At 39.9% G+C, this 14,349-nt stretch overlaps 1 protein-coding gene across 4 annotated transcripts in view; it reads right to left on the reverse strand.

The window, feature by feature from the left end:
• mid2 (midline 2) overlaps positions 1-14,349 on the reverse strand; it is a 159,946-nt gene that overhangs the window by 12,590 nt on the left and 133,007 nt on the right. For all 4 annotated transcript variants that reach the window (XM_074674167.1, XM_074674168.1, XM_074674169.1 and 1 more), the window contains one exon: positions 7,145-7,306. In XM_074674167.1, coding sequence (XP_074530268.1) covers positions 7,145-7,306 — 162 coding nt within the window. The remainder of the gene's footprint in view (positions 1-7,144; positions 7,307-14,349) is intronic.

A 14,349-nucleotide genomic window follows, 5' to 3' on the forward strand; every position in this document is an offset into this window, starting at 1 on the left:
CGTGGAGGGTTTGAAGCCAAGAAAAGACAGTGGATAAGAGAGGAGACTTTTACACTGTCTCTGTGAGCTTAGTAACGAGCAAATCAAGTGTTTCTCCCAAGATGTTTATCATTTTGAGCAGAGCTTGCCATAATTGATGTCCCTTTTCTTGTTTGTACCTCTGTTGTAATTATCTTGACATTTAATGTCGATCTACAGCGTTAGATAACCAAGAAAACTGTAAAACAGCTTAATTTCATGTTCACCAGCTTCTACGGTGCCACATTTGCACAGTTTGTCAAATTCAAATTTGTTTTTACAAACAACAGCGCAGCATTTGAATGTATTTAAGAGTTACTCTCTCAAGCAGACAGGGCTGTGATGTATGTCTTCCCAGTATCTGTGCAACTTGTCACTGTATTCTTTGCTTTGCAAGGCTCTGCCTGAAATATGATGAGCTTAGACTAAAAGCCTGCCGAGCCTCTCATCTTAAAAATATGTGACAGCTAAACCCTCCAATCCAGCCACAGACAGAATGTGAGACTTAAAGAGGAAGGAGAGAAGTTGTGGTTCCTGGCACACAGAAGATTTCTACTAGAGCCGGTACCCGACGCTGAGTTTACACGAAGACCCAATAAGCCTGTCTGAGTGGGATATTTGTGATCAGTTTTGTTGTGACCTATTTTAATGCAACAGCACTGCACAGGTTTACAATTCCTCTGAGGAAGAGGGGGAAGATGAGAGAAAGAACAACGGACAAATAGTGACAGACACACACACACACACACACACAAACACACATGAAGCAGGTGCCATGATGAAAACCAAAAACCTTCAATCAGCGCTAAAAATATTGATGATTTTTGTGTGTCTTTGATGGCTTGTCCAAACTTTTACTTCAGAGGAATATGCTAGTTGCCAATCATGAGCTTAAGAACTCGAGCAAACTTGGCTGTGGGTGGACAAGCTTCCCCCTCGATATAACAGTGGGAGTGGAAGGGAGAGGAAGTTCTGGTATTTTAAAAACTGACACAGCAGATAAAGTTTACTCTTGTGTATTCACTACTACAGATGGTGACAGGTAGCAGGAAGAGATTTGATTCCAACTTCAGGTTGCTGGGGTTCTGACTTCTGCCAGACAACTTGGTCCCAGCATTCACAAACTACACTATGTTGGAAGGTGCAATATCAGTTTTCAAAGTTCTGCTTTTGGACATTTGTGCCTTTTTTGATGGGACAGCTGAAGAGACAGAAAACATTAAGAACAGAGAGCAATGGAAGACAGAAAGCAACCGCTATGGAGAGAACTGCAGCCTCTGCATATAGGGCCCAAACTAAGACCATGTTGGATGATTTGAGCTTTTAAAAATGTATTGTTGCATTTTTCCCAAGTAAAATTCAAAAGAAGTAAAAGAAAGTAGTGTTCATTTGCAAGCTTTTGGTCCTGGATATAGATTATATGTCAAAAATTTGAGATTGGGTATTAAACTGATCAAAACCCTGGCTTGAGAGACAACCCACTTCACCTACTAAACCACAGCCCATTTGCAAATTTGTGGTTTGAAACCAGAATGTGTTACTTTTATGGTTCCCATGATTTTTGGATCCTTTCAAACTCATGCCCAGTTGTCCCTACCTGTCCAAAAAACTGTCTCAGCTTTGTTTGATTTTATCTTAATTTAGAGTAACTTTAATTGAAATCTGTAGCCCTATAAAGCTACAAAATAAAACAACTATGCAAAGAGGAAGAGACACAACAGAAGTTTAACTGACAATGAGACACAGCGGCTTTACACCCTCCTCCCACTTATCTGTGCCAGGGGAGCACATTACAAATTGAAGTGCTGCTCAGTGTTATTTATATTTTGCCCAGTAAGAGTCCTGAGCCTCGATGACAGCAAGCTGACTGCCAGCTTCAGATACCCTACACTTCACCTCCCAACGCTCCCCGACTGCATGTCGTGCCCACATCACGCTGCAGCAGTAATCCAGAATTAATACCATCAGAAAAGAGTTAACGCACTGACATGCTCCATGTCCCACAGGCAGGAGGAGTCAGGAAGATTGTCACTGGTGGGGTGGGCACAGTATCAGACCAGAGAACCTGTGATGTTTGATAAAGACAGGGTTCATTTCAAAGCAGCAGATGGCAGAATCACACGCAGGCCGGGTCAGGTGAACTTCTGGAGATGGGGCAGCAGATTTTAAAGGCCCCTCTTCACTTTTAGCTGAATCACATAGTTAATTTGAGAATTAGTCATAAAAAGGGACAGAATGCAAAGTAGGCTTTAGGGCCCTATTAGCCTTACTTTACAAGCTGCATCTGCAGCTGTGCACATTAGACGTAAAATCCTAACACACACACACACACACACACATGCACACACCCACATATATATACATATAATATATACATATTAGGGATGCACCGATATGAACATTTTGGCTGATATCTAATATTAATATTGTTGTTATGGCCGATAACCGGTATTTAGATAGATAGATAGATAGAAAATACTTCATTATCCCAAAGGGGAAATTCAGTAGTCACAGCAGCATTTAAGAAAACAAAAGTAAGAAAGTGTATAGAAAGTGCAAAAAGGTCCACAAGAATTAAAAATATTTACTGATATCAGTATTGGTAAAAAAACCTAAAAAACCCCAAAACAATCTAAGATGTGTTGAGGTAGTTCTGAAAGAAAGAGTGGCACGATTGTGAGAAAAGACGACCAACGCGAGGATCACAGGATGGAGGGCCCAAGATGAACGCTATCAAAAAGTATGCTTGTCTGTTCTATGTATCAAAGAGAGAGAGAAAAGAGAGACATGAAAGAAGAGAGTTCACTCTTTTAAGGTAGTTTTGGTGTTTACATAGTCATGGAAAAAAAATTGTTTTGGTCTTGAAAGATCATTCTAGATACTCTGTAAATGGCCAGCAGCTACTGATCTGCCCACTTTTATACATAGGCCGATGACAATATGCTAAAAAATATGACCAACAGTTGGGCTAAAACTGTTGCTACGAGCACATCAGATAGTCACAGCGCAAAGTCTAAATGCACTTGTGGTTGTCTTACTCTCCACCTGGCAGAAAAAATTGCAATACTTACTTAAAGCATTGTTTTTGGTCTCAACCATCTCCTAACTAAATTATATGAAAATTCATGAGGAAAATGCTGCATTATGCGAAGAAGAAAGTTGCCATCTGCATGTAGCTACCATTCAGTGCTCCACTTTTAGAGTTTTTTTTTCTTGAAAACAGCTGCCAGCTGCATAAAAAAACAGGCATGAATTATTGCAGAGGCTTCATGTAAGTTAATGCTTAGGAAACAAACTCTTTTATTGTGTACAATTGTGCTCTTTCTGTGCTTGGAGCTGACAGGGAATAATTATTATTCTTTAGATGAGTATAAACAGCATGAAACTCTGCAAAAAGCCACACACCTGGGCTTCAAATAAGCCAAAACAGTCACAAATTAGGGCACCCTGGTGTGTGTGAGCTTTGGTTTGTCAGACTTTTTTTCACCGATTTGGTAGCAAGAACATTTTCTCACATTTTGTGGTGTCTGTTGCTCTCAGGAGGAGCAAGAGCAACAGACAAGTCAGAGAGAGAGAGAGAGAGAGAGAGAGAGAGAGAGAGAGAGAGAGAGAGTTTGTGTCACTGACTGAGAGATTATCCCTTGACAACTGCAGTTTCCCCACACACCTATTTCACCACACAGAGTGTGTATCCAGATTACTCTTAATCCTGAATGCCACAGCCTGAGACCTGACAGCAGCTAAGAGGAGCTGACATATCAGCTCAGTTTCAGCTCCACGGCGCTGGCGCTGCAATTTAAGGCTGATTTAAAATTTTATTGGGCCCCCTCGAGGCGCAGCCTAAATTAGCAATATTGCTGTGGTTTTAACTCTTTGTATGCTGCAGCTGTCTGTGATGAGTACTGAGTGATGTTTGGTTCCAAAGAGTGAACTTATCAGACTCTCTGTGGACAGTCATGTTGGCTGCCTCCTTTCTTCAAAGAACTTGTAAAAGGGTTTCTGGCGAGCAATGAAACAGAGGAAAATTACTGCTTATTTCTTTTTATGGTTGAAAAGCACAACAGTACTCAGCCTGTGTATTTGTAGTTACTTTTGAGACTTAAAACCACCTCCAGGTGTGGGCGTTTGACAGTAAAAATTAAAAGCATCCTACAGAAAACTTGTTTTTGACTTTTGATTGTGCATTTAACACCAGCAAATGAGATGTCTTTGTAGAACTACACTACTTTTCATTCACAGGACAAAATCCAGCAGAACTAAGAGGTGCTGCATCAAAAGGGGAAGCCAAAGTCGACACAAACTGAAACTTCTTTTGCAGAAGCTTTAAGTGTTTAAGTACAAACCATTTAATTAGCACCAAAATGTCTGCAAAAATGGTTCCTGTAATATTATAAGCATGATATCTCAATAAAGAACAGGAAGTTAAAAAAAAGAAGTACAGCAAAAATAAGGAGTAAAAGAAAAGTTGAAGGTGAGCTGAGTAGAGAACTTGAAAAGCAGAAGTGAAGAAGAATGACTCCAGGTGTGATATCTATGATTTCACTGCTGAGCTTTTTGATTTGAGAAAGACAGGTGTGAAGTATCGCAACAAACTCAACAGAGTCTCTTTATTGACCCTTCCATAGCTTTAACTGTGTTCAGCCACATGCTCTTGCTCACTGGAGGGTCCCCAGGTTTTATCATAGACAGGGTGTTTGCTCACTGGCTTTATCTCAGAGGGCTCTGTTTAATGGAAACCCTGCCCAGTAAGCTCTTGCCTTTTACTGGGCCCCTTTATGGCAACACTGACGCAACTGGGAAGTCCTAGGCTTGCAGTGTGTATTCTCTCGGCTAAGTAAAATAATGTTGAGTTGTGCTGCACTGGTGACACAGTGACCATCAGCAGAACCAGAGACCTAAAGCGAGGGTTGTCTCTGAGGCACAGACTCCTGTTTTGGTTTTAGCATCTTCAACTTGTTCCACATGCTATCTTTGAAGTACAATGTTTTCTTTTACTTGGTATGACTTTCAATCTCATCACGACTCCTTGTCCACTTTGATATTTCCCCTCCATTCCATTCTTATAACGAAGGAGAGTTACTGTCAACACGGATGTACTATGTGCAGGGGCATAGCTACAATTAGGCAAACACAGGCAGTTGCCTGGGGCCCCAAGATTCCCAGGGCCCCCCCAAAGCGTCTCTTAAAAACTGATTTTTGAAGTTCTCTTCAATTGAAAACATTTCTTTTTTTCTAAATCTAACTTCATATGCTTCAAAAAACATCAAAAGGCTTAATCTTTAATGATTGTTTTGGGTACTCCCCCCTTCTTATTCAATGGGCTATTCCATGTTACAACACATCTGAAAATTTGATTCAGGAAGAAAGTGGTAAAAAACACGTTTTTCCCCATTTTTTTCTTATTTTCAACCAAGTCGGAAATAAAAACAATGTTGCTTTGAGATCTGAGATAAACTTATAAGACTTTTAGGATTTTAAGGACTTTATCTAGCCCAGGAAACAGGATAATTTTCTCAAAATCAAACTTTTTGAGTTGGTGATAAACATTCTTCTACAAAATCTCTTTTTTGGATACATAACTCACTGGACAGGGGGTCAAATGAAAATACATTAACTCTAAAATATTAGTGCCAAAAAGTATGGTAACTGTAAATATCACCTCTTTAAGTAGATTTTTTTTCCAGTTTTATGTTGTGCTTGACATTTACATATTTTTTCTTTACTATAAATATATATATATATATATATATATATATATATATATATATATATATATATATATATATATATATATATATATATATATATATATATATATATATATATATATATATATATTTAGTATTTACCAATTGTAATGTTTTCTACTACATACTTTCTTGTTTGTTACTGTTACTCTGTAAATTCCCCACTGTGGGATAGTGCTGCACGATTTGGGGAAAAGGTGTGATTTGCGATTAGGTGGACAATATTGCGATTGCGATTGTGCTTGCGATTTAATAAAAAAAGTTGTGTCATGATGAGTCTACAGACTTGCTTGGTTATCATGGAGAAAAATCTGAATTGCATGTGCTGACATTGCGATTGCGATTGCGATAATCGTGCAGCCCTACTGTGGGACAAATAAGCTGTCAATTGACCATAAAAGATTTCAAATCCAGGACAAAGTGGACTAAACCATGTATTCACTTTTTTCAAAATCAAACTTAAGTACAGAACTTGAGGAAATGCATTTAGTTGCGTTAAGTTACCATGTACAAGATTAACACTGTCTCATGCCTTGATTCTTGGAAAGAGACAGAGGACCCAGGGAAGGCCAGTCTAGCTCCGAGGAAGATGAGTTACAAGGACATGGAGGGCCCCATTGACAGGGTTTGCCTTGGGCCCCCAAACAACTAAATATGCCCCTGATTATGTGTTCCAGGATATGTGAAAGCAGTTGCTGCTGTTAGTTACTCTTTAATGTATCCTCTGCACTAATACAAGTGAGCCCACAAATGGAGCTTTAACAACTTTATACAAGTTAGAAAAATCAGAACAGCAGTTCAATTATCAAACTTTGCTCCTTTGTAGCGAAAGCATCAGAGAGACAAAGGACCTGATTTGTAAACGGTACATACTGTAAATGTGAACTTCTTTATAAGAAGCCACAAAGTGTTCATAAGAAGAGAAAATAGGGACTTGAGAATACTTAAAAATGTAGACTTTATGCTAATGCTTGCATTAAGACATAACAAGCTTCAGATGATGATAGCTGCTTTTTAAATGGTATTATGGGAGAAATCTGGCAGATTGGAGGGCTAAAACTTTATAACAAGCTCTGACTCTAAACAAAATCCTTCAAGACATTTTATGCTCTTTGAAAAGCACCACTATATGAAGAGTTATTTCCGGGAATAGTCCAGGAAGAATTATGGGAAGTGATCCTGTATGTGTATCAGCATGATGCAACCGACATAGTAGCATTTGCTACCTGGCGCTGACGGTGAATATGATACACAGCTAAAAGTTGGACCTGTTTGAGTGCTCTGAACACTCTGTAGACTGCCGAGGTGTCTTTTTTTTTATTTTTTTAACCATGACAGGACTTCAAACAGCACTCCTGGTCACATGATCCTTCACTTACTGTTGGTTTTGAGGCGTGCTGGCTCACTGTTGCGACTTCCTGCCTGGTTGATCGCCTTGACAAAGAAGATGTAGCGGGTGCCACTCTGCAGGCCGTGCACCGTGTAGTGGTTCTGCTTGATGTTCGGTACGATCATCCAGCTGTCAGCTGAGTTGTACAAACCTAGCAGATACACAAACACACACACACACACATACACACACAAACACACACACACACACACATAGCATGAGTCACCAAGTTCTGTTAATGTTTTTGAAACAAGCTGTGGACTCCTGCAGAGAAAAAAGTAAAAATAAAAAAATCTGACCTGAGGAGTTTTTCTTTTTCTTTTTTTAAACCTCTGGTGAATCATTGCAGAGTTAAAACCTTAAGCGATCATCCTCCATGTACTGCAACATTTATGTGTACACACCAATCCTTCCCATTACCTTTCCATCAACTTTATCATGGCTTGCTCCCCTGTGGCGATTTTGTGTGTTCACTTAGCTGAACATATAACCTGCTAAGAACAAGGTGCTCGCACAACATGACAAGAGATGATCTGCAGAGAACGCCTGAGGGCAAAAGAGTGCGATATCCTTTCATGTCCAAATGCACGGCAACATGGGCAACACCAGCATGACCTCAGATGGTGTGCAACTTTGATTCAAAGTGACTGTGAGCAGAGGGTTAGTGATGGCCGGGCTAGCTCTGCAGCTACCTGCTTCCAGACACGGTCTCTGTGGTCTCCGAGCTGCAGCAGAGTGTGAAGGATGAGGAGGAAAGCTCAGCTCAGAGAGAGGAGAGGATTGGCTACAGTGGTTGGCTCTTTTGGCCTCTAACATTGTGTGAAATGAAGGGGATACATTTACACTTTAGCATTACTGTTGTTGACAGGAGTGTGCAGAGAAGGGTGGCCAAGGGTGGCATGGTACCCCTTCTTAAAATCTGCCTGGCTGCTCCAAATGCAACCCCAAAATCCTCATCCATGACTGGCTCTCTGCTTACTAGAGGCAGGTTTATTGCTGAGAGACAAACAGTTTTGAGCTGTGTTCAACAGACTTTTTTTTGTATTTCAACTAAACACATTACTGTTTCCTTGGTTAGGCCTTGCATGTTAAAAAAAACCTCCAGACACATCCCTGGTTGTAGAACAAAGAATTTAGGATTAAAATTGTAAGATCTGTTGAGCCAGCTTTTTTTGTAGGGTGTCACTTTCTAACTAAACCATAGGCAGAAAAAAAAAATCACAGCTCTCTTAATGTGCTATCACAGGTGTACCAAGCTTATGCTGCTTGTTGATGTGAGAAAACCAGTGTGAAATTCCCCACTTCCTTGTCACTGGCTGAGTTTTTCACAGGTTTTTGTTGACATTGTCAGAGCGCACAGGTGATGAGAGCTGATTAAAATTTCTTTGTAGCAGAAGTTGGAGCATCTCTATCCAGAGTAAATATGCAAGTTTGTGTAAAAACACAATGAATATTAATGAGTTTTTATTACCCTGCTAGATAAACCTTGAACCTCATAAACATGTTGATTAATCCCGCTGTGATACGCCAGCAGAACGCCAGAAAAAAGCGATGTTTCGTGGGAAAACGTTTGGATGGAGAGCAATTGACTGCCACACTAAAAACATCTTTTTTCCCCCACCACCTGAAAAAAAACCCTCGCCAAAACAATCAAAGCTTTGTGTTTGGTTGCGCTACAGTTGAAGTTTGTGTCTGTGGAGGTGAAGTTGGAATAACAATCAGTTTTATGATTCACTCCCCTTCACAGACATGAAAAGAAGAAGGGGAAGAGAGCTCTCGAGGCCATGCCTGCCTTGTCCCTTATGGTGAGGATGCGTTGTGAATTATTGAAGAAGATGGCAACAGCATGCATAAATAATGGCTGTGAGTCTGCTTGTAAATATAAATACTTCACAGGACGCAAATACGGCCTTTAAAAGTGAGGCAGCTTTAAGAATGAATGAGGGAAGAGGTCGATGAAGGCTTTACATATCTGCTGATTTTTTACAGGCCTTATTTCTGACAAAACAACGCCATCGAACTAAAAGGTAACGCAAGAAAAAGTACCCAAAAGTATTCATGCGCATAATATCTTGGCATGGCCTCATAAATCACTTTATCCAGAATCACGCCTCCTAGTTTGACGTTGGAGCCCTGTGTGTAGAAAACATGGAGGCTACAATGTTATTTGGGCTCTCCAAAAAAAGGAACAGGGGGAAAATGAGGGAGAAGGACTTCACGCTGCTTTCCATTTTTAAAGCTTTTGATCTCCGTAGCTCCTCTTCCTTTTTGCTAAATCAAATTAGGTCAGTACACAGAAATACTCCATCTCTACTTCTGCCACTGAAAAGAGAGTTTTCTGACACAAGCAAAGCTGCTTTGGAGAGCAGTGTGACTTCAAAGCATGGAGGGGTAACTGAATGTGAAAAGAAAAGAAAAAAATAGGAGGGGAAATATATCAGCTTGTGTCTAACCAGGCATTAAGTGTACTTATGTAAGTACAGTTTGTGTGTTTGGGTGCGTCAGTGTGTGTGGAGAAGATAGGGGTGAAGGAAACAGAGAGACAAAGTATCCTGGAAACGCAGGAAGGATTTTCTTTGATGATGCAACACAACGCCTTCGAATTCATCTTTTCAACAAACAGACCGATCTTGTTCTTATTCTGAAAGATGCCCTGTTGAGTTAAAGAGAGAGGGGGGATTTTTTAAAACTCCAGGCTGTCCTGACACCAACCTGGATCCTGCTTTTCACCTGTGATAATCATATTTATACCGCACCACAGCGCAGTGCTCATGAATACACATGAAGACTGATGAAGCTGTCAGCCAGAGCCAGCAGGCAGACATATTTCTGCTGTGATTAACACGCAGACCTCCTTTAAAATGAAATAACTGACAACAAAAATTGTAAAAATGTTGTTTGAAGTCAGTGGGAGTGGGGGCGGGGGATTTGGACTTCTCTTTGGTCCGGACAGATACAGATAAGCTGCTTCAGCTGAGCGGTGCAGGAAAACAGATGAGCGTGGAGGATACTGCGGCTATTTGGCTTCTACACCTTGTTGGTTTAATGGGATAGTAGTTATAAATATGATAGCCACGGGCCGTGAGGGAAGGATGTGAAATAACAAAATGGCTGTAGAGCAGAAAATGATGCCGTAGTGTGAAGAGACGAGACTTTCCACCACAGGCCTGGATGAAGAAGCTATCACATTTGAAACAAGTCTCTGAAGCAGAGGAGTTACAGAGTGATCCTATAATCAAGGGTACAGTTTAGAAATACAAAAAAGTGAAAAAAATGCTCTTTTTTTGTTTTATATTCTATTTGATTGCAAATGATAGACCTGTAATGTAGTAAATCCATTAGTTTGCAAGCTTCAGTTCTAACTAATTCTTAAATATTTAGGTATTAAAAAAAATTGGAGCATAATTTTGTCAACCGTGTTATGGACAAAAGTTGTGACTATTTTTTCAACGTAAATCTTTAATACACTAAATTTAGAGTTAGACAACATGTCTATGTAAGATTGTGTTCTAGAAATGTCCCTCATTATTTATATCACAGTTCAGCCCAAATTTAAAATAATTATGGCACAAAAATCACGTGTAACACAATTGACAGGACAAAATCTGTCACACGGATTTCTCTGACACACACAAAGTGATTTATTTTATCCATTTAAATTATTAAAATAGTTATTAAAATAGTTTTTAAAACAGCTTTGTCATGTTTTAAAAATTATTTTAAACAAATAGTATACACAAATGTGTATTCTAGTGTTAATTTTCAAGAGCAAACTTGACATTTGAAAATTGGACAGCACAAAAACTGCAAATTGCAACACATGATTTGCATTTTTAGCTAAATAAATAGTGGACTCACTTTCTGTCGTAAATGAAAAATTAAAGTGAAAATGACCCACTGTAAAATTGGCCATTGCTTGAAATGTATGCATGGTAAAATTAATAAGTATATCCCATGGACATGAAATGTACCCCTCATTATAGAATCCCTCTATAACTTAAAGAGATGAAAAGTCAAACTGCCTAATTTTTTTGGTGTGTTTATTTTACTTTTACCTTCAGGTAAAGCTGAGACGAATATTAAAATCGAAGTTTGATTTTTTTTTTTTGAGACTTATTTCTGCACAGTATTTATCTGATAAAAACCCAGGAGAAACTGGAAGGAGGAGCAAATGGTCTTTTCTGTCTGCTCTTGCAAAGAGATAAAACATATATTTATAGGAGATGATGTGCAGGATAGTTGCTGATGCTTGTTGGTTGGCAAATACTCAGGCGTAAACTCTTGAAAAGTACAGTTTTGCACCTAGCAAAACATCTCAGGTTTCTGCCTCACAGTCACAATGAAGACATCACCATTTGTGGTCCTTTTGTTCCAGTTGGGGAGCTAATGCTTCACAGTGGTATTTGGTTTCACCAGGGATTCTACTTTCTGCTGCCGTGCTTGGATGATCCTGCAGAGGCAGGGTTCAGAAGACCCCACAGACCTTTACACTCTCAACATGCAGAGTCTGACCAAGTCTGAGGATGAGGCCATGCGAGGGAAAGAGTCAGAGAGCAAGAGAGAGGTAGAGGGAGGATTGCACTCAAGTGGGAGCATTTAGCCACTTGAAAAGTCAGAGGGAAAAATGCAATGGTAAAAACTCAAATAGCGTGGCAGGCTAAATGGGTTTCTCTCTTTCTCAGTTTCTCCCACAAATCTCTGAGGACTCTGTGGCAGCACGCGGCTGAACATCCGAGTCACTCAGACTAACAGCTGAAATGTATCCTGATGTTTCAAATGTCTGGGGCACTTGAGTTGCTCGGTTAGACAGAGAAATGTCAGACTGCAGGGGGAAGAGGAGATGATGAAAGGATCAAAGAAGGGAAAGTAGGTGGAGAGGCACAGGTGTATGTGTGTATGTGTGTATGTGTGCATGTGTACGTGTGTGTGAGAGTGTGTGCAAATGCTTGAATGTGCACCATTATGTACATTAATCATTTTCTCCTCACATCAGTGATAAGTGCCAATTTTCACCTCTCCTATGTTACCATTATCCACTCTGAATTTCACCTGCTCTCCTCTTTTCCTCCTCCTCCTCCTCTGCTGCAAACTGTCTGTCCCTTTATTTATGCACAGACAGACAATGAGAAGTAATGCTGAGCAGCAGATGGCTGCTAGATTTGTGTTAATGAACTCTGAATCAGTCTGAATAGGCAACATTTCAACAAATGAAGATTCATGACAATGGTCCTTTAAACGCCCTGTTCCACAAAGCTTCAGCCACAGAGTTTCAAGAACATGACTCAGGTTTTCAGGTGAGATAACAGGATCTTTCCGTATGTGAAGAGACAAACTAAAGAGGAAGATTGAAGTTTAACTGGGCAGGAATATAAGAAAAGTTGCAGAAAAATTTCTAGAGTGGCATAAATCTGTCCAGACACTGTTAGTTTCACTTCAGCTAAAGACGTTTCCAGAGCTTTAGTTTCCAGATGATGAAGAAAGTGCTGCATACTAAGTGGCACAGTCAAGTCGTTTGATCCAAAAGCTAAATGAAGTCCAACAACTTTCTCCAGAAAATGCAATATAATTTCTGTTCATTGAGGTAAAATACACAAAGAGAAGCATGAGATGACCAAAAAAAATCTAAAAATTCTTTTGGAGAGAAATAGTCCCATTTTAAAAAGTGCAGCAGTGATTTTACTCTCTCATTCTCTGTTTCTGCAGTTTTCTCTCTGTTTGAACAAATAGCAGACACCAAACAGTGAAACCATTCTGAGAAGCCCCCTGTGATATGAGCTGTATGGCCTATTTTTTTAACAAGTAGTTTTAATAACTCAGCTCTGTCTCTATAAATAAAAGCATGGAAGACAACAAAGGCTGAAACTGGACAGAAAATCTAGGTTATGCAAAAGGGTTTGTATTAAATATTGAACTTGTGAATATCAGGAGGAGAAATACAGAAAGTATTGTGGTGCCCCAATTTAGTTCTTTCTGTTAGTGCAGAGAAGTCAGTGCACATGGTGTTTCTCTCAGGCTTGTTTTAGGGCGAGTGTGTAGCTGTGGGTATAATCATTTGCCTAATAGTGACAAAGAAAACCTTGTGCACATACTTTGATAGGCTGTACCATTTTAAGCCAGACTTAAGGCCTGATTTGCCACATTCAATGAATGAGAGGTGTGACCTCTTCAAGGGGCTTTCATACAAAGCGTGTGGTGTCAATATGACGATTTTAATGCTACTGATTGCATCCGAGCTTCTTTGAGCTGGAGTTGTAACTATCAATTCTTCTGCTCTCGTTTCCTTTTTCTATCAGACAGTCCAGCTTTAGTGTCCACCATTACTACAAAGTTAATCCAAGAAAATGTTCAGAGCAAAGGAAACACAGATCTCTCTTCTCTGTGTCGTTACTCAATCCAGCTCTTTCTGACCTGATCCGGAAGCTGAGAAATATCATTTAGGAATAACCTATTTTGGCTGTGATAATCTTATTTTAAAGTGTGGATTACTATCAGGCATATATCAAAAAGAGAGACTTTTCAAAATCACTTAGAAAGTCCTCAAGTCCCTCAAGTCCTTTTAAAAGGGTTAATTAACATCCCAAAGTTAGAATTTTCTGGCTACTTTTTGATGGGTCAGGCTTTGCTTTTTGTTGCTAGGCGCCGCCCTGTTGGCTATGGCTGCCTTTTGCAGCAGCTCTCTCTCCTTTGTCAGTTTTTTGTAATTTTTTCGTCTCTTTTTCGTAATCTTTGTGTTTGGAGTGGCTCATTACTTTGTATGGCTCATTTGTTGGTCATGGACACCAAACTTTTTGTGGCTTCAGTGATATTTTTACTACTTTTTCTCCTGTGTTTGTCTGGAGATCCTTCATGTAACCATAGCTGCATTGTTTACACGAGAAAATCAGCTGTTAGCAGCCTGCAGCATGTCAATGCTAACTGGTGTAAGGCCTGATGTCTTCCCACAAGGTGAGGAGAAGGAGGTGAGGACGACGTGCTGGTTCTCAGGTGTGAGCTAAGAAGTGACGACATGGACCTGTCCTTCAATCTATCGCTACTGGGAACGTAAGATCTATCCCCAATAAGATGGATGAGGTAGCTGTGCTAACCCAGCAACTGAGGAAATACCAGAGGGCAGAGTAGCATCATGCTATTCACAGACATGGTTAACGGAGCTAACATTAGAAACCAATGCCACATTGGAAGAGCTTCACCTGC

The sequence above is a fragment of the Halichoeres trimaculatus genome, unplaced genomic scaffold (genome assembly GCF_033239565.1).
Source record: "Halichoeres trimaculatus isolate MK-OKI-2021-1 unplaced genomic scaffold, fHalTri1.1 fHalTri1_scaffold_7, whole genome shotgun sequence".
NCBI classification, from domain to species: Eukaryota; Metazoa; Chordata; class Actinopteri; order Labriformes; family Labridae; genus Halichoeres; species Halichoeres trimaculatus.